We start from the raw sequence: 20,029 nt of genomic DNA, 5'->3' as shown, positions 1-20,029 counted from the left end.
GTGATGCTCAGGCTGGTGGTCAGGGCTGGAACCGCTCATGTCACACTTAATTAAACAGCACAGGTGCAGCCGGCAGAAGGCTCAAGCAGAGCAGCAGACTTGTATGCAATTATAGCAGACTGTTACAAGTGTCCCCTTTATATAAAGGCCCTGCATGTTCACTTCTTCATTCGTTTAACATGCTCTCACCCAAAGATAAATGACCAGTCTGACAGTCTCACCATCACCATGCAGGGTTTTAATGCTACCACTATAATCCCCAGCTCACTGCGCATGTTCGGTAGTTAGTCACTGCATGTGCTACATTACCTTCACACTGGTGAATGCTTAAAATGGCAGACTGTGGCTAGACCAGATCACAGCACAGCTAATATGGAGCCACGCTGATACACTGCTGATGGACTGCCTGCATTTATGCTGGCTGTAATTTCAAAGACTGATTTCTCCTGAACAAACAAAAACCATTTGACAAAAGCACAGCTTTTCAGGGTCACTGCTCCACACTCACTCAGAAGGTGATTTTGCTGTGGATAATACTACAAAAATGAGAAACTTAAAATAACTATGCAACCCATCACAAACTGTCATCTAGAACCCTTTTAATTAATATGAAGTCAAATACAAGACATGTTACATGCATATTCACATTTCTCTTAAGGTTCTATACATTAAAAAAAGAGGGCAAAACACAGTAATAAAACATGAAAATGCTTAAACCTTTACTTTCCATAATCAATAACTGTTCCAGTTGTACATTACCAGAGGTCAATGACATTCCCACGTTACTGTAGATATAAGTATCACCAATTCTACACCCTCATTTAAACAATGAGTGTGTCCTGAACAGAAATGTAAGGTGAGAACTTTCCCTTTTTCAGCACGGTAGGTCTCAGGATGGGTTTGAGAAGATAGTGAGCCAGGCCAGACAGGGAGTACAGCTAAAACAATGATCCCAGAATACTTTAACCAGTGCAATATATGCTAGGATCTAACAGACAGCTTCTCTGGCCAAGTCATTAGACTTGCATTAAGTCCTTTAATGTACCATTTACCCAGCTGATGCATTCCTCCCAACCAACCGAGTCCGCTTGGCTAAGCTCTCAGCCAGAAATGAGATTACCTCTGGCACCAAGGCTTTATGTAGCCATTGCCCCTCATGCACATACTTTCAAAGGACTAATCCCTGCTCCAGATAGTCAGTGTCGCTCTGCTACGGAAAAGGCAGTGCACATACAACTAGAGCAAATGCTAGGTGGCCTTCACACACTTCAGTATGCACATGGCATATCCAACCAAAAGGTGGCCCAGAGTTTTTACACACTCACACACAAACACAAACACACACACACACACACAAGGCTGCTGCAAAATTGCTTCAGAAATCAATACTAGGAAACCTTTAAGAGCATGTCATACTGCATTCCAGATTAGATCTGTCACGATAACAAATTTTGCTAGGTGATTAATTGTCCCAGGAATTATTGCGATAAACAATATTGCCGTTGTGAGACCATTTTCAACTGATGTAATAATAATGGCATATTAATGCAAGTACACGCTTTGAACAACCAAAAAATTTTAATTTCTAAAGAACATTTAACGCTGGGACTGGAAGACATTTTTCCATCCATCCATCCATTTTCCAAACCGCTTATCCTACTGGGTCATGGGGGGTCCGGAGCCTATCCCGGAAGCAATGGGCACGAGGCTGGGAACAACCCAGGATGGGGGGCCAGCCCATCACAGGGCACACTCACACACCATTCACTCACACATGCACACCTATGGGCAATTTAGCGACTCCAATTAGCCTCAGTATGTTTTTGGACTGGGGGGGGAAACTGGAGTACCCGGAGGAAACCCCACGACGACATGGGGAGAACATGCAAACTCCACACACATGTGACCCAGGCGGAGACTCGAACCCGGGTCCCAGAGGTGTGAGGCAACAGTGCTAACCACTGCACCACCATGCCGCCCTGAAGACATTTTTAATATCCAAAATAAATAAACAAAACAACCAAACACAAACAACCAAAAGTAAAATGGATTATGAAGTCTCTGTAAACAAAATCGCCCTTAAAATACTAACATTAGGCTCAGACAGGGAAAACAGGCAAAACTGCCAGTTAGGACCTTTGTAAACAAAAGTGCAAACTAACAACAAAACAGGTGCTTCAACAGGCCGTATGCAAATCCGTAGCTACTTTAGTCTGGCAAGAAATATCATTTATTGCATATAATCATATTTATATAATTTATTGCCACATTTTTCTTTACCGCTTATAGTGAACACGTCTGCCTGAGCGAAATTGATAATTATAATCGGATGATCATCATAACCGATTTTTTTCTTCTTCACGTCTCAGTCTAATGCCAGCCACAAAGTTGAACGAATAAGACTCCACTTCGTATCCGTGGATGTAAGACAAGGCAAACATCTTCTCGTTGGTACTTTGGAGAAGGATTTACAAAAGCGATGTACGTCGTTGATCATAAGTTTGGGCAAGTCCTGTAAACGGCATGTATAAACCAATGCCATTTTTCACAAACCAGAAATGAGTGAACCGCATTTCCATGAACGCGGAAGCTGACGTGCAAAGAGCCCACTGACACGAGAGTTCACACCTCATTACTAGTGATGTATCATTCGTGAACGAGATGGCTCTTTGAGCCGACTCTTTTAGTGAACGATGGGAGCCGGCTCCTGTTCAAGAGCCGTTTTATTAATCTTTATAGAATTTGCCGGGTTTTTGAGCTGCCTAAACATTAAGGACGACAGTGGCCGGAACACGTTGTCTTCCAAAAAAGCCCACTCACGAGACAGCGTCATATTTTTTATACTCTCAAATCAGGTCACGCTAATCAGCATCAGGTTAAATGAAGTGAGGGGCGGGTTTTTTAAAAAGATCCGTTTAGGAGCCGAAACAGCCGGCTCTTCCTGGTGAGCTGAGCCAAATGAGCCGGTTTGCAAAAAAGAGCCGATATTTACATTTAGTAGAGAGAGACACGAGGAAAACAAACAAAAAAAATTATCACTGCCGGAAAAATTATCAACCTCATTTTAATCATTGTGCAATTAATTGATTTATCGTTTATCGTGACAGGCCTATTCCAGATAATGCAGTGGAACGTCCTGGTTGCATACTGACATGCTTTTCTAGAAGACTTCTATTCCACAAATAGTAAAATTAGCACATAGTGTTCAGCCTACAATTACAGCCTTGTGTATTAGTACATTATTCTCAGCAGAGAGCCCCTGTATGATGAGAAAATACAAACGGCTGGTGGTCTCTGTCTGCTGTGACACCTGCTCTAACCCTTGGCAGCTGAATTAAGGACTTAAACCAAAAGCTGCAGGGTCTCTGGAGCCGAGCTTCCACCAAAGCAGCTTCAGAAAGTATTCAACTGCATGAACAGTGGAAATAACGGTACATTATTCACCCCCATGGGGAAATATGGTTTTTGCATATCCCATCTTGTTCTCCACAAAAGAAACAAACACATTTGTACATACAGTATATAGGAGAGAGTCATTTTGGAGTCACAGTGCAGGGTCAATCAGCATCCAGCATTCTTGAAGCAGCTGGGTTTAAGAGCCTTTTTCAAGGGCCTAATGGTGATACAATTCCTCTGCAAGCAATGGGATTGAAACTAACCAATTTGCAGATAAACCAGAGTGAGAGAGCCTGGAGTTTGAGCATTTTGTCCAAAACCTGCAGGCACCTCACGCCGAGGCGGGGCGCCCCCGACCGTAACCTGCAGGCACCTCACGCCGAGGCGGGGCGCCCCCGACCGTAACCTGCAGGCACTTCACGCCGAGGTGGGGCGTCCCCGACCGTAACCTGCAGGTAGCTATTGCAGACCCTGCAGTCATACGTGGATTCACCCCATGAGGTGATACTGATGGAGTGGAGGGGACCATAAAAGTGCCAGGTTACATTTATTAGGAGTGGATAATACTGAACAGTCTACAGGTTGAGTTAAAAAATTTCATTACACTCGCTAAGAGGAATGTAGAAAGGAAGACTGCATTGGAAGCTAAGGATGACATTAAAAGTTTCTTCTAATACTTTTACTCCAAAAGAGCTCTAAAAGCCGAAATCACTAATCTGCAGTATAGTAACGGTTTTATAATTGAAAATGATAACTGATATAGTGAAACAGTTTAATGATTATTTTACATGGGTGTTCACAGTTGAGGACACAAGTAACTTGCCACAATTTAGTGCAAATACAGAGGCTCATATGGTAAAAAGCCTAGCTAAGCTCAAAATAAAATAATTTGCAGGGTCCTGATGGCATCTTACCTATAGTTTTAAAAGATATGAGTAATATTATTAGCCAAACTTTAACTTTACTTTTCCAGAAATCGTTATCTGCTGTTGTGGTACCTTCTGATTGGAAGCGAGCTAATATAACGCCCATATTCAAAAAAGGGGATAGAAGTAATCCAGCAAATTATAGGCCAATCAGATTAAGTAGCATTACTGGAAAAATAATGGAAGCTATAATCAAAGTGACAATTGTCACGACTCGCTCGCGATCGCTGGGTGAGCGTGCAGGCAGGCGAGCGAGCAGGAACAGGCAAGCCGGAAAAGTACCGGGAAACGGGGTTTATTCTCCAAAACAGGGTGCAGGGAACATCAGACACTGACTGACATCAATGACAGACAAGGAACCAGGGCAAGACGCGGACTGAAATACACAAGACGGAGCAAAAATAACTAGACACAGCTGGGTATGATCAGGGAAGCACACGTGGATAATCAGGGGGGCGTGGCACACACAAGGATCGTACGAGCCGGGTATGACAACAATGGTAGATTACCTGGATGCAAATAACATTCTGAGGAATAGCCAACAAGGATTTAGGAGAGGTAGATCTTGTTTAACGAATCTACTTCAGTTCTTTGAGGAAGCTGCAAGAGAAATTGATCACAAAAAGGCCTACAATGTGATCTACTTAGATTTCCAGAAGGCCTTTGATGTTGTCCCCCACAAACGGCTCTTGCTTAAGCTCAGGGGTTTTAGGAACTGTAGCAGCTTGGATCGATAACTGGTTAAAAGACAGGAAGCAGCGGGTAGTTATTAGAGGCACAATGTCACAGTGAGGTACCGCAGGGTTCAATTTTAAGACCACTATTGATCCTAACTTACATTAATGATATTTCTCATCTTTTATTCAGCAAAGTGACCTCTAGCATTTACAACAGCATTTAGCATTTAGAACATACTGTCAATTTGTTATCAAAGAATAGTGTTTTTTAATAAATGGTGAGTGAGTAACATGCAAATGTATAAAATCTGAGTGCAAAAACTTTTGACTGGTAGTGTACACATACCTGCTCAGATTACTAAGGCGACGCAGTGACTTTTTCACCTGAAGCAGCTAAGGAATTTAAGGTCTCTTCTGCAATCCTCAAGACCTTCTACTTCTGAGGGCATCCTGACCATGAGCATCACAGCGTGGTTTGGTTTCTGGACCATCCAAGATGGCAAAACCCTGCAGAGTGTGTTTAAAGCAGCAGAGCGTAGCTGCAGATCTGACCTATCCTCCCTGCAGGACATCTACACCAGGTACTGCAGAGCCATAGCCATTGAAATTATTAAAGACCCCTTCCACCCCAGTAACTGTCCGTTTCACCTGTTAAACTCAGCCAAATGGTCCCGCAGCCTCATGACAAGTACAGAGAGACTCAGCAGAAGCTTTTACTGTCAGGACATAAGGCTTCTCAATCAAGGTATACCTCGCTCCTATTAAATTCCACATTGGACAGTGAAGTATTACATTATAATAAATAATAATTGATAATTTCCCCATGGGGATCAATAAAGTATCTTTACATCCCTCAAATTGCTCTTGTTGGGTAAGTTGTCTGCAAAGGGCAGTGCCCATAGCAGTAGCCAGGGAGGGAGTGATTAATTGTCATTGTTGACACTTGTCATTGCTGACCACAGCATACGTGCACAACAATGAAATATGTCCTCTGCATTTAACCCATATGTGACAATGTGACATAACAGGGGACAATTCAGCACCCATGAAGCAGTACCTCAGTGGTGCCTTGCTGGTCAGTGATGTGAACCTGCAATATTTCAATTACAAGTACGCTTCCCTAACCATTAAGCCACCACTGCCCACAAACAGATAGACAGGTAAAGGGCCTTCCTCAAGACCCACAGACACGCTAAGGCTGAATTTGAACCAGCAACCTTCTGATTTCAGGAACACAGGCTTAGCCCACTGAGCCATTTCAATTCAGATTCATTCACTCACATTCTGCTTGTAGCTTACCATTATTGTGGACACACTATCATCCTCATTACTGTCACTGCTGTCCTACATATTGTATGTCTCACCAGAATTCCATTTGTACATCCGTTTTAACAATGCCATTTTAAATCTTAATTATCTTAAGTACGTATTGTTTATTTGTAGTAGATATTGCTTATTTGTTATTTACCTATTAGATTTAAGCTATTCTATTAGGGACTTGGAAATCCTGCTTTGGTCGCTCACTCTAATATTCCATGTGATGACATTATCATTTTTTCAGCGGTGGCTACGGGTTGGGTGCGAATATGCGTTTTTTGAGGCTAGCTCTGCATTCAACTTATGAGATATCCGCCGTTTTGAATAATTTATTTATCCTTGATTTTCTTATTTTTACCGGATCAAAATCAGTTCAGTATTCGCGGAGCAACAACAATTTCAAAACAAGGTAACTTTCACGCACTAAATTAAAATCGAAAGAATCGTGGGGCATCGATTATTTGTGCACAGGCATATTTATTGCACCCTAAATGTGAAAATTGCCAACTATGATGACAATTGATGCATGCCCACACTATACAATCGTGTGCCCACTTCTGGATGATTGAAGATTGAAGGGATTTTATGTGCTGTACAGAGGATGGATCAATGTCACGTGACCACCGATCTGGCTCCTGATTGGTTGGACATCATGCCAGTTAATGGAGATACCCCCAAGTAAATTTTCATTTCAACATTCAACAACAAAAATCACTAAGATTGGTTAAATATTGGCAAAGTTATGGTTGTTTAAGTGCACCATACCCTATTTACAATTTCTTACATTTATTGAATGAGGCGCAGGCTGCCCTCCGCCTATGCAGAGCGAAGTTGTTCTAAGTAGTCAGTTTTTTCTGCAGTTCTAATTGTAATTACATTAGGACAAAAATCCGATTTCAGGCATTAAATCTTCAATATCTCTGGTTCTATTAAAGATATATTGACAAATGAGGTATCCTTTTTTATGGTTTTTTTATCTCTTTCCATTAAAATAGGTGTGAAGTTAATCAAGACACCTTGGTGAAAAATTTCCAAGTCCCTAATTCTATTTGTAGTCATCTGTTTTAACGTAGGGGCAGCATGGGATTAGCACTATTGCCTCACAGCTCTGGGACCCGGGTTCGAGTCTCCGCCTGGGTCACATATGTGTGGAGTTTGCATGTTCTCCCCATGTCATCGTGGGATTTCCTCCGGGTGCTCCGGTTTCCCCCCACAGTCCAAAGACATGCTGAGGCTAATTGCCGTTACTAAATTGCCCATAGGAGTGAATGGTGTGTGTGTGCGCCCTGTGATGGGCTGGCCCCCCGTCCTGGGTTGTTCCCTGCCTCATGCCGATAGCTTCCGGGATAAGCTCTGGACCCCCCGTGACCCCGAAGGATAAGTGGTTTGGAAAATGGGTGGATGTTTTCACTTAAACTAATACAGTCTCAGGAGAGATTCAAGGTTGCATTTAACTGCATGCTGTACGTGTAAAACTGCATGTGACAAACTTCTTGAATCTTGAATATGAGGGTTTAACTTCAACGCTTCTCTCACAATCAAACAAAGCTACACTTTTTTGCTTGTGGTCATGCTTGGTCAGTATATGCAGTCAGCTTGATGCTGTTGAAGCCAGAAGAAACTGGCAGAACACATACTGAAATCTACTCCCCCACATGCACCCAGCAATCATACAAAGTCAGCCTTGCACCCAGATTCCCATCCTCCGTCTGGTTGTGTGAACGGGACTGAGAATCAGACAAACAAGAACTGAGCTTTTCAGTCTTCTCACACACGAGTGATTCACACTCTCACCAGCTGGCCTTACTGGGTTTTAATACCTGTAGACAGAGTACTGTGAATTTGATAAAAGCATGTCCACAACATGGAAACTGTCCAATATTGCACAGGATCTCTCTCTGCTCCCAGCAATAATAAAATGAACAGCAGGTGTCTTTCAAGCTTGTGGCATTCCAAGTCAGCTCAATGTCTCTACAGACGAGCATAACAGCCAGTCACTGACAAAAAGTGAGCAGTTCTTCCCTATACACATCACTCTTCATGATCTTCTTCTTGTCTCTGTGGAAAACAGTGGATCAGCAGGCTGAATTTATCTGTGATTTAAAAATATGCCGTGAAATTGTCTAAAGCAGTGTTCACAATAAGGATGTGCGGATTGATACTAAAATATCAATTTGAGATCTGAATGTTTTTATCTTATGCATTGTTTCTAATGTCAAAATAATGTTATCACCACTTGTGTCTGTCTCAAGACCTTCCTTTGCATCTCCCTTTCCACCAGCCTCCTCATCTTCCTACTCATTTTGTTTTATAAAACAATTAGCTATAGACCACTTCACTTTTGGAACATGTTAACGCCACAGCTAAAGAGATAGTTTTGCGCATTTCACGCTTGTTCTCTGTGTAGCCTAAGCTTAGTTCCCTGAAGGTTCTAACTTACTGTTAGAAAGCGATACCTGGTTACTTGTCATTGTCATATTGCGCAAGCCTATGTGATACAGTACTTTTTTATGGTTCACTGTCACAAAACTGCAGGGTTACAGGTAGGGATGCACCGATACAACTTTTTTAGTCCCAGTTCCGATGCTGATGCCGATACCGAGTACCGATCCGATACCAGTGTTTAATAAGCTGTATGCCTCACTGCGTAGGAGAGACTGCGATAATTCTTTTATGTCTAAAGCAGCATCAGGCTTGATTTACACATTGACATTTCTTGTGTAATCACGGACACATTTTAGGGACTCTCGTGAGATTGATTTAGTAGTTGGTGGGCACGTAAAACAATTTTATTTTATTATTTTTTTTTTTTAAAAAGACGGCTTCATATTTGAAGGATCGTTCTTTTTCAAGATCATCTAGCGTTAAAATAGGAAGGGGAAATTAATCCCAGTGTCAAAGCTAATCCAAATGGATGTCAAACCATTTTTTTTGCATGAGCACTGCATGCACTCCCCAAACCAATCATAATAATTTTTGATCTTGCTTTTACACTAACTCAAAGATAGTATGGTACATTTATGAGATACTGAACAAAACCATATGAGGAGGAGTAAAGTTAACGAGGACTGGTCACCAAAAGACATTTCACTTCCACTATATGAAAATATTTTGGACTCCACTGAGACAGTATGGAGCAAAAACTAGTGATTTGTCCCTACTATTTTGTGTCGGCGCAACTCACACCACCACCAACAACTTATTTGACAGACTACTGGTAGATAAATTCTAATTGGGTATACTTTATTTAGGGTAAAAGGAGTATTTTTAAAATAAATGTCAGAATATTAATGGAAAAATAAATATCACAATGTGATTTTTTTCCCCAATATCATACAGCCTAGGGTACAATGACAGCATGACAGGAATAAATTGGACGGGGGGGGGGGGGGGGGGGTATCAGGGATTTGGGGCAGGGTGTGAAAACACCAAAGAGATGGAGAGCATGGAGCTGACTGGGGCTGGTGATGGGGCATAAAGTTCACGTCAATCTGGCACATTATACAACACAGCATCTGACACCCACTTCTCTCCTGTCGTTCTCTGACACTGGGATTAGCAGCCCACCAATTCACTAACACCTGGCTGACCAAGAAGTGTAACAGGCCCTGGGCTGATGAATCAAAGCCACCTGCAGGGAGGAGTGGATAATACTGAACATGCAGTGGGAGGGGAAAAGACCTTTTTCAGTAATCTCCGGTCAGACACAGGTCAAGTGAGTCAAACCCTTCAGCTATGCAGAAAAATTCTCCTTGAACTACTGCAGTTATCCAAACGGAAAATGACCAGCATATTTTTCCATTATTATGTGAACACTATTACAAACAAATTTATTTTTATATAGCGCATTATCACAATATTACATCTGAAAGCGCTTTACAGCATCCCCACCCAAAGCCCCCAGTGTGCAAGCCATAGGCGACAGTGGCAAGGAAAAACTTCCAAGCAGGAAGAAACCTTGGGAGGGACCAGACTCAAAGGGGGAGCCCATCCTCCAGGGGGTAGCAGAGGAAGACCTAACCCTAACCAGACAAAGGGGGAGCCCATCCTCCAGGGGCCAGCAGGGAGAGTCAGACTGGAGAGATGGCTAAGTGCCAAGTCACACTGTCCAAATCATAAGATTTGAGAGACAACCAGGGAGCAGGGGGGAGATGACAAGCCGGTGCCGACACTCCGGGCAATTGCCAGGCAACCAGAAGTAAGGCAGCAGGTCATACATGGAAGATGACACAGGCTGAACGGCGAGCTAGATGCAGGGACGTCATTGGTAGTGGCGACATCACATGTAGCAGGGTGTGCTGGACATCTTGATAGATTGAGGTCTCCAGGCAGCACCCCCCAGGAGGAGTAGGGGAAATAAAATGTGCAATTAGTCAAAGTAGGGGAAACTATAGGAAGTGCTAACAGTTAGGTGAGTGCAATATGAAGTGCAATGTACAAGCTCCAGCAGATATGGCTATGGCAGCATAAGTAGGAGCGAGAGGCAAGTGGGAATGCAGGCATGGGGAGTCTCTGAATGTCAGCACTCCAATTCCACAAGGGATTGTGAAGCCAGAGTGACAGCACTGACAGTCCAGTTTATCCAAATCCAATGGCACCAATCCCCATATAGTGTCCCTATATGCTAAACTAAACAGGTGTGCTTTTAGTCAAGACTTGAATATTGAGAGTGAGCCTGAATCCCGCACATCCGGTGGAAAACCATTCCACAGCTGAGAAGTTCTATAGGAGAAAGCTCTGCAGCCTGCCGTAGCTCTTTCTACCTTAGGCACTAACAGATATCCCATGGCTTGAGAGCGAAGCAAGCGTGGAGGGTTGTATGTGGTCAGCAGGTCACTAAGGTATTCTGGTGCAAGGCCATTCAGTGCTTTATAGGTTAATAGCAGTATTTTAGTCAATCCGAGACATAACTGGTAGCCAATGAAGGGAGGATAAGATATAAAGGTGTAATGCAATCAAATTTTTTAGTGTTTGTTAGAACTCTGGCTGCTGCATTCTGTACCAGCTGAAGTTTATGTAAGGATCCAGACGGGCAACAGTGAAAAACTATTAATGAATTTTTAAAAGTCCATAGCTGAAATATAACTGATACACACAGTATGGTTTCAGCATAGAGCATTAGGGTGTAATTCTTCAGACCCACCAACCTCCACATTTGTACGCAGAGTCCAAAGGGCAGCATCCCACAGTGCACAAAGTACCCATTTAAACCCCATTTCAGACAGGACCCCCAGGGTGTTTACATAGCAGTGACTTCTCGTCTTCCCCTACTGACAGTATCAGTCAGTGGAACAGCAACAAAGAGAGATTTACAGTTCCTAAGGACACTATAGCTGACCCTCTCCAAACTGAAACAGCTGAGGAAGCAAGACTAGATCCAGCTGGAGACTGTTAGGGGAGGATCAGCTCCACTCTCCCATCTGATCCTACTTATCCTCACACACCTGCATTTCCACTGCCTGGCAACAGACCCATTCCCAAATCAAAATATATGCATTAAAAGAACTACATTTACATGGGCATAGTAACAAAAACAGCAGAGTGAGAAGAGATATATCTAAGCAGAGTGCCATCACATTCAGCTAACATAATAGTGGGAAAGACAGTACCCCATTCTAAAATCTTTCTATTCCAATGGTATTATTCTATTATTATTATTATTATTTATTCTATTAGAATTATTATTCTATTCCCTATCTTTCTATTCCAATCTATTATCTATCCATATCCAATCCTTATCTATTTTGCTCCCATAAACTGGAAATACACATGGTTTACAGTAGAGCTGGGTGGTATGACCAAAAATTTATGTTACGGTATTTTTCAAAGTAGTATTGGTTTCACGGTATATGACAGTATTTTAAAAATTTTTTCTTGAAGTATGACTAGGCATTTACCATGTTTTACAGGATTTTCCAGGACACATTTTTGTTTTACGTTTTTGTATTGTTCACACATTAACTATAATTATTTTATTATTAGCCATTGCGCCTATCCACTAACTTAATAATAACAGACGGCTAACATGTTTGTTGGCCAACTGCTTATATAGATTTCCATTTCTTAGAAAGAAAACGCATTGCCTGTTTTTTATTGCAAAGCTTTTAATGGGCAAATTACCCCAGTACATATGTAGTTTATTGACATTCCGTACTAATACATACAGAACTCATTCATCAGTTAAACTTCTCCTTTAGCCTCCCACCACACACACAGAACTGAGGAAATCCGGCTTTTTTTGTTATGCACCACGAGTGGAATATATTACAAAATATATTGAATTTAGACTTGCCTTCTCTGAATGTGTTTAAAAATCTCTTAAATTCTTAGCTTAAAGAACAGTGTCATTGGTTCACATAAATAAATTTTATTCGAGGTATTTTTGGAGCCCTGCGATGGGCTGGCCCCCCATCCTGGGTTGTTCCCTGCCTCATGCCCATTGCTTTAGTTTGTGTTTATATTAATCATCTCTGTGTGTATGTATATGAAACTTTTGTCTTATTTTTCTTATGTGTTGCCATTTTCTTCCTGGAAGAAAATATATTGTATCTCAATGGAACCTTCCTGGTAAAATAAAAGATAAAATAAATAAAATAAAATAAAATAAATGGATCACTGAGTCAGTTTCCTGAAGTCTTCTTTACACCATGTCATTCATAAGCTCAACCTTTTAACATAGAACCTAAGAATGACGCAGCATTAAGAAGGCTTCAGGAAACTCACCCAATGATTATTCAATTAATGATCTCTTCATGCATTCGGCTTTTCCCCATTTACCTTTGACAGTGCAGTTAAAATTTGTGCAAGATTGACAATAGCAGAAAGTGTCTTTGAAGAGAACTAATTAATTATTAAAGAAGGCTTTGGGAAACTTACCCATTAACATTTCAGCTAATCATTGACATTACCAGGAGAAAACCATGAGGTATCTTGAACCTTAACAAACTTGGCTAAACTGAGGCACAGCACCTTTCCACTAATAATTTTACACCTTTTTCCCCTTTTATGCAGAGTGCCTTCATTTAAACGGGAGCAGCTGTGGACTGTCTTTGACATATGAAGGGGTTGAAAAGTTAAAGAACCACCAGAACAAAACAAATGGAAGCATGACAAGGTTCTCCAGAGGCAAACCAAAGACACATTTCACCAATGCAGGATGCACAGGCAACTACTTAGAGAGCCACAAGATACTCCAGTTGACATGCCCTGTCTGTGACCTCTAGATCTAATCACAAAATTTTGAAGTTAAACAATAGCTAATGTTTACCCTGTTTAATCCTACTAGGAACATTAATTGTGTTTAGAATCTACTTTAAATGGCAACCTCAGAGCTCTAGGATTCTGTGGGCACTAACACAAAGTTTCTTCCATCTCTGTATGCAATGTTCTCCTTAAAAGCACTGGAATTGCAGCTGCTCCTCTCGGCAGCAATTTAAAAACCTCAGCAAGGTGATCAAAACAAGACACAATGATGCCAGAAGCCTTTCATGTGGTGGGCTAATATTTATAGAGGGGTTGAGCCAGAACACACCGTATCCAGTACAAAAGGAGTAAAGAGAGGTGCTGCGGTTTTCACTACATCTTCCCTCTTCCACCCTTTCACACACACATACATAGGCTTAAGATTAAGTTTAAAACCTCAGAAAAAAATTGGCACTTAAATCTAAAACTGTGTTAAAAGGCTTCTCTCATAGAGTATAGGTTGATTTATAGTTTTTTGTCTAGCCTAAACTGCAACATACATTGTTTAAACAAATTTATACTTTTGCAAAGCCAGAAAGGATAATAAAACAAGCAATTACAGTATAAAGATGCATTAAATAAATCAGTTAACCCAGTGTGATCTAAACCAATCCACCATCATCGACAAGATGGGAACAAGCACCTCTGACCCCATAAGAGGCCCTAGCAGAGGTGGCTACTTGTGCATTTTACTACCTATCCATTAGCTATGGGTATCATCTGGAATATACCCCAGGGATGTTACTGAACCTCTCAAAAAATGATTTATTTCCACCCAGGCAAAACTCATCTGTACAAATGGCCCTCTAATCCACAATTCAAGTTGTGTTAGTGAAGGTTAAAAATAACTGTATAATATTATCAATGTTTTAGCTTTCGGGGGCGGCATGGTGGTGCAGTGGTTAGCACTGTTGCCTTACACCTCTGGGACCTGGGTTCGAGTCTCCACCTGGGTTACAAGTGTGTGGAGTTCGCATGTTCTCCCCATGTCATCGTGGGGTTTCCTCCGGGTACTCCGGTTTCCCCCCACAGTCCAAAAACATGCTGAGGCTAATTGGACTTGCTAAATTGCCCCGTAGGAGTGCATGTGTGAGTGAATGATGTGTGAGTGTGCCCTGCGATGGGCTGGCCCCCCATCCTGGGTTGTTCCCTGCCTCATGCCCATTGCTTCTGGGATAGGCTCTGGACCTCCCGCGACCCAGTAGGATAAGCGGTTTGGAAAATCGATGGATGTTTTAGCTTTCTGTTTTGCAACTAAATGGTATTTTGGTCGTATTACGAAGAAAAACAAGGTAGCTTAATTTGTTTTTTTGCTTTGCTGCAGTTGTGCATGAGTATGACATGAACTTCAGTACCACAGGAAATTCTTCAGAATCAAGTGTAAGCTGACAGAGACAAAGAGAATTGCTGCTGTATGCATTTAGGTTGACATCACATTGAACCACAGTGGAACTTCATGGCATAATGCAACACAACAAAAAACAAACCAAAAAAAAAACAAACCCACTTCACTTCACTTCACTTAGAGATCTGTTCATCTGAGAAACCCGGAGGTGATGAGCCTCCTCATTTTTTGTTCATGGACCTGTGACATCTCCCTCACACTGTCACCTTACTGTCTTACTACATTGGAGACTGTTATGACGCAACATTAGCCATGAATACGTTACACAGTGCTGATTACAGACTTCTGCCTTAATAATACGACCATAATACAACAACTTAATATTATCAATGTCTATTTTTTAACCTTCACTAACACAGTAGAAAACACATATCGTCATAATCAATCAGATACTGTTCGATGAAGACTATGTAACCGTTGCCTAGTTCGGACCTTTTCGTTAAAGAAAATATGTCTGCAATCTGTTTAACATCTTCTAGCTGTTTTCGTGGCAGAAGCACCAGAGACTGGGTGAACTTCATGAGAAAGTAGTATTCTCAAGTTTACCTTTTTTTACTTTATTAGCATCGAGTTTTCTTGGATTCCAATGTTCTGGTGCTGTGCTATGGTAAACTGGAAATGACGATAAGTCAGAACAGAAGTTGCCTGATGTCATGTGAAAGGGGTCTCTTTCATAAAATCCCACATTTTTGAGAAGTGTACTTTCCTGCAGCAGAGCAAGTAGTCCAATGCCATCTTAGTCCATAAAAAAGATAAAAGTTTTATTCCACAGTAATGGTGGCTGCGGCCACCAGTTCCCATTGCATGGTCTTTTCTAGACAATAGACTGATATGACATGGGAATGAGTAAATAGGTTTTTGGGAAAAGTAAAGAAATTAAATGCTGTTTTTCTGCCGCACGCGCGCACAAAACTGAATAAACAGGCATATAAACGGGGGGTAACGGGGAATCACCTATGCGAGCTAAATCTGTTCCCAGTGGATGAAGAGACAGATAAGAACACAGATAGAGGGTAATTGTTGTAAATGTTTTGGAATGTGCAAATAAGGCTGCTTTGAAATGAACAATAAAGAATAGAAAAACAAACAGGCACAGATAATACTTCAAGACAGGGGTCTGGCAAGTTAAGCTCGTATCCCACCATGATTCGCAATGCCAGCACGCAACACTGGTTTCATGGGCTGGCATTATCAGGAAGAGGCACTTCTGTGACAGTGAGATGGCATTACCAGAAGTCCAGCCCCATTCAGTGACTCAACAACCAACCTGGGACTCATTACAACAGACACTAGATTGTGGAACTGAAATATACACCAAATTCCCAAATAAGAGTGAAGTTAATCACATACGCCTTTCTCTACATCCTTGTTAGGCTCAGCATAACATAATTAAATAAATACCTTCTGTGTTAATGTCTGACCTCCAGGTACAGTACTGCAGGGTCACTCACTCTGACACACACACCGCTCTTGCCTTCTGATTGACACCACCACCCACACCCAATGACTGCATATCTCATAGCCTGAGATACTTGCAGTGAAACTGTTAGATACACCAAACAATAGTCACAGATTACAGTGTGGGTATACAGCAGCACACTGATGCCAGGTGGCAAAGTGGGACATGATTCATTACAAGCCTGCTAACTATGAATAATTACACCACTGCTACAAGTCAGCTATTATTCTTTATTAAGCACTCTGGACAATTTGACAGAAACCTGAAGATCTTTTAAAAGACCATGATCTAATTAATCTACATTCTGTGTTTTAATCAGACAGTGAAATCATCATCATCATCACTACCACCACCACATTCTTTGCTTATCTCCACTTACCCGGTTTCTCATCCCCAGTTTTATTCGTTTAAATCCTCTGTCCCTTTCCTCTTTTATGTACAAGAATACACTCAGAATCGAGGCAGAAACAGACAGAACCTTTATCCTTAAAATAAGTATAGATTAAAATAAACGTAGATTAAGTGTTGATAATATCCATGGTTTAACATAAAAGCACAGCATAAACTTCAGTCGGCTTTCTAATTCCACACTTTAAACATTCCACAAATTTTAAAATAGATCATCTGTTCAGTCCAGAAGCTTCCATTGCTTGAAGGATAATATAAAAATGAAGGCACTTTCTAATTCATTAAGCTTACCAAAGCATGCTGCACTTATACATTTCACAACTAGAAATGTGCATTCAGGAATCCTGCTTGCTGATGACTGAAAAGCAAAGCACATCAGATCCAATAGACTCTATTCATTTACGCTTATAGCTGATATTTTCTTATGCTGGGATCTTGACATTTCCGTTGATTTCGAACATTAAATTTCATGGGGGGGTATTCAGGTACATTAACATCATTTTAGTTACTCAAATGCGTGCATCAAGCAAAGAATAAATATGGAAAAAATGTAAGAATAACTAAGCCAAGGCAAATAATATGGACACTTTATAAAACAGTTAAAGCAAAACTGTTTACCCAGACTTACATACATGTTGAACATAGTAACCAGTTGGTCGGAAAGTAAAGCAAAGTTCGGTGCACGACTAAATTCAATGAAATGAAATGACATGGATAGGGTAATGAAATAAAACATGTCCCATTTCACTTCGTTAAATTATGAGAAACCGCGTCATAAATTGAGCTATATTGGTACTGTTACAAGAAGAAGATATTTATAAACGGCTAGTATTATGCATACTCACCAAAGAGCATCCAGGCAGTAAGACGTGCGTACATGCCCATAGTTCTGGCTGAGAAAGACATCTTAAATCCTCTCTAACTGTTGAAACCAGCTATATGTATAGCTGCAGTTTCCTTTTCTTCATAAAAAAACGTGGAGTACAGGAATTCGCGGGAGGTACCTTCAAACGATGCACCACATAAATGTGTCGGTTGCTGCTATCCTGAGGTGACAGAATCCCTGTATTTTTAAAGAGACTGCTGGAATATTACAACGATCATTTAAAAATAAAATTAAAATATCGCTCTTAACAATTATTGGCTGGTTATTAGACAAACACTTTAACCGAAGCTATGCTATTTAAATCTCTGTTTGTTCGATGGCAATCTAGGTTGCGAGTTTGTAAAACTGGTATTTTATTAAATGCCGTAGTTTTGTGGAGTAGAGCTTTTTACTCAAAATCTTTAAATTCCTTTATTTCATACTTCGCCCATCTCCGCTGCTTACAAATCAGTGTACGCGTCCTCTCTGATTTTACTGCTCATTGAGTTTGAGGGTCAGAGAAAACACTAAATCGCTCGCAAGGCTGAGAAAAACGCGGGTAAACCATTTTGCTAATAAAATGAATAACAAAGTTAAAATCGGATTTTAAAATGCTGGTTACAGACGAATGTTATCGCTAGCAAGCAGTGTCAGTGACAGTCGTCATTCCAGTACGATTCAGTAATAAAATTGATATAAAACATTTACCATTGCTTTAACAGGACAACAATTTACCAAAGTTGTTTCCAGCTAAGAATCGCAAATCAGCGGTAAAAACAAGTAAATTATACAAGACTTGGCTAATAAAGAAGCTGAATTAATCATCTCCGTCTTCAACATCGCCGATTTTGAAATCTCATTTTAAAAACAGGTTTTTATTTCCTCTACAGAGGGCTTGTGTTTTTTTCCAATCCAGTTAAAATTGATTCAGAGACCCTTCAACTCACGACATAGCGCTTCATTTTAACCCCCACTAAGGTAATTACAAACCCTATGTATTTATGACGTCGCCTACATCCAACGCTTTGATATTTGGTCTACATCCAGCGGCGCTCTCAATGACTCCAAAATCCATACAGAATTGTTTTGCGTTTAGTGCGGTTAACGTACAAAAACGGACAACCATATGGCACCTCTAAATTACGGCTTCAATTCCTTGCTGTAGCCTCCCCGAAAAATAAATAAATAAATAAAACGAATAAAGGGGGGGAGAAAAAACCCACAAAATCATGGATTGATCAGTGCATGTCTCCCTTTCATCCTCAAACCCCGCCCACTGACTGTTGATACGTTTATACAGAAGGCACGCGCGTCTCCCTATTGGATAGAGCGCCTGTCCAACTCGATTTTGTACCTGAGTGGCGGCCTACGGAAACCGTAGTGTTTCTTTTCGGGTTTCATTATTACACCTGCGGCAGTTGAGAACTATGGTTTAGCAGAAATGGTTTATAAATCCAGCATTCTTTAAACGTATAGAGTTTCACTGACATCAACGTTATGTTTATAACGCCCTGGGAACACTGAACATGTCTTTTCCTTATTACTGAGAAATGTCTGCTCTAAGTGGAAAATAGAGGGGAATGTACACACATACACACATGGACACAGTCCAAGGAACATTTTAAAAACACAATAATTGTTTTGTTTATGTTAATGGCTGTGCTAAACAATGTTGTTGATGCATGGTTTCATGTAAAATTTCATTGTCCATGCAAAATCAGCATTAAATTCTTCTGAAATTATTCTTGCTTTATCCGAATGTTCTATCCTCTCCTTAAGGAAACTCTAAGGTGAAGCACCATGCATTTAACCGCAAGCAATTCATGTAAGTCTACAGAACAACAAATGCTTAACAAACTCATAAAATAAGCTGTCAAATCTCTTAAATACATACCATGTACCATAACTCTCAATTTAGGAGTAGAATATGTTTAATAATCAATTAAACAAAATCTCAGGGGGGGCATGCTGGTTTGACGCTTGAACATGGTACTTATCGAGTGCAGCAAAAATACACAGTTATGTGAAAACGTTATAATTCTTAGTATAAGTGCATATGACTTTAACTTAGAATCAATGGCTGTTTTTTTTCTGCCCGGTCTGCCTATGTTCCATCAAAGGGATCATCCCACATACTCTAACATAGATCTACATAATATGTTATAATATTTATTCCATTAACTGCTGAATTTATATACACTGTAAAAAAAAAAGTTGAGTTAACTTAAAATAATAAGGCAACCTATCACAAGCACTTTTATGAGTTAACTGAACAAACAGAGTCTGAAGACAAAGCAACTCAAAGTATTTTGTTAAAATCCTTAGTTCTCACAA

The 20,029-nt window shown here is 40.7% G+C and overlaps 1 protein-coding gene across 2 annotated transcripts in view; it reads right to left on the bottom strand.

Annotated features, from left to right (window-relative positions):
• The window catches only part of igsf3 (immunoglobulin superfamily, member 3), a 220,961-nt gene extending 202,011 nt beyond the window's left edge, over window positions 1-18,950 (bottom strand). The window contains exons 1-2 of one of the 2 annotated variants that reach the window (XM_048979018.1): window positions 18,404-18,950; window positions 17,676-17,893 (exon numbers count right to left, since the gene is read on the bottom strand). In XM_048979018.1, the coding sequence (XP_048834975.1) occupies window positions 17,676-17,736 (61 nt within the window). In that variant the 5' untranslated portion in view covers window positions 17,737-17,893; window positions 18,404-18,950. Of the gene's footprint in view, window positions 1-17,675 lie in introns of both variants that reach the window. The other variant, XR_007382881.1, reaches the window with a different exon arrangement.
• Between the last annotated feature and the right edge of the window lie 1,079 nt (window positions 18,951-20,029).

Source organism: Brienomyrus brachyistius, chromosome 16 (assembly GCF_023856365.1).
Source record: "Brienomyrus brachyistius isolate T26 chromosome 16, BBRACH_0.4, whole genome shotgun sequence".
Lineage (NCBI taxonomy): Eukaryota > Metazoa > Chordata > Actinopteri > Osteoglossiformes > Mormyridae > Brienomyrus > Brienomyrus brachyistius.
The sequence above is the reverse complement of the archived record's forward strand: the minus strand, read 5'-3'. Positions and strand labels throughout refer to the sequence as shown.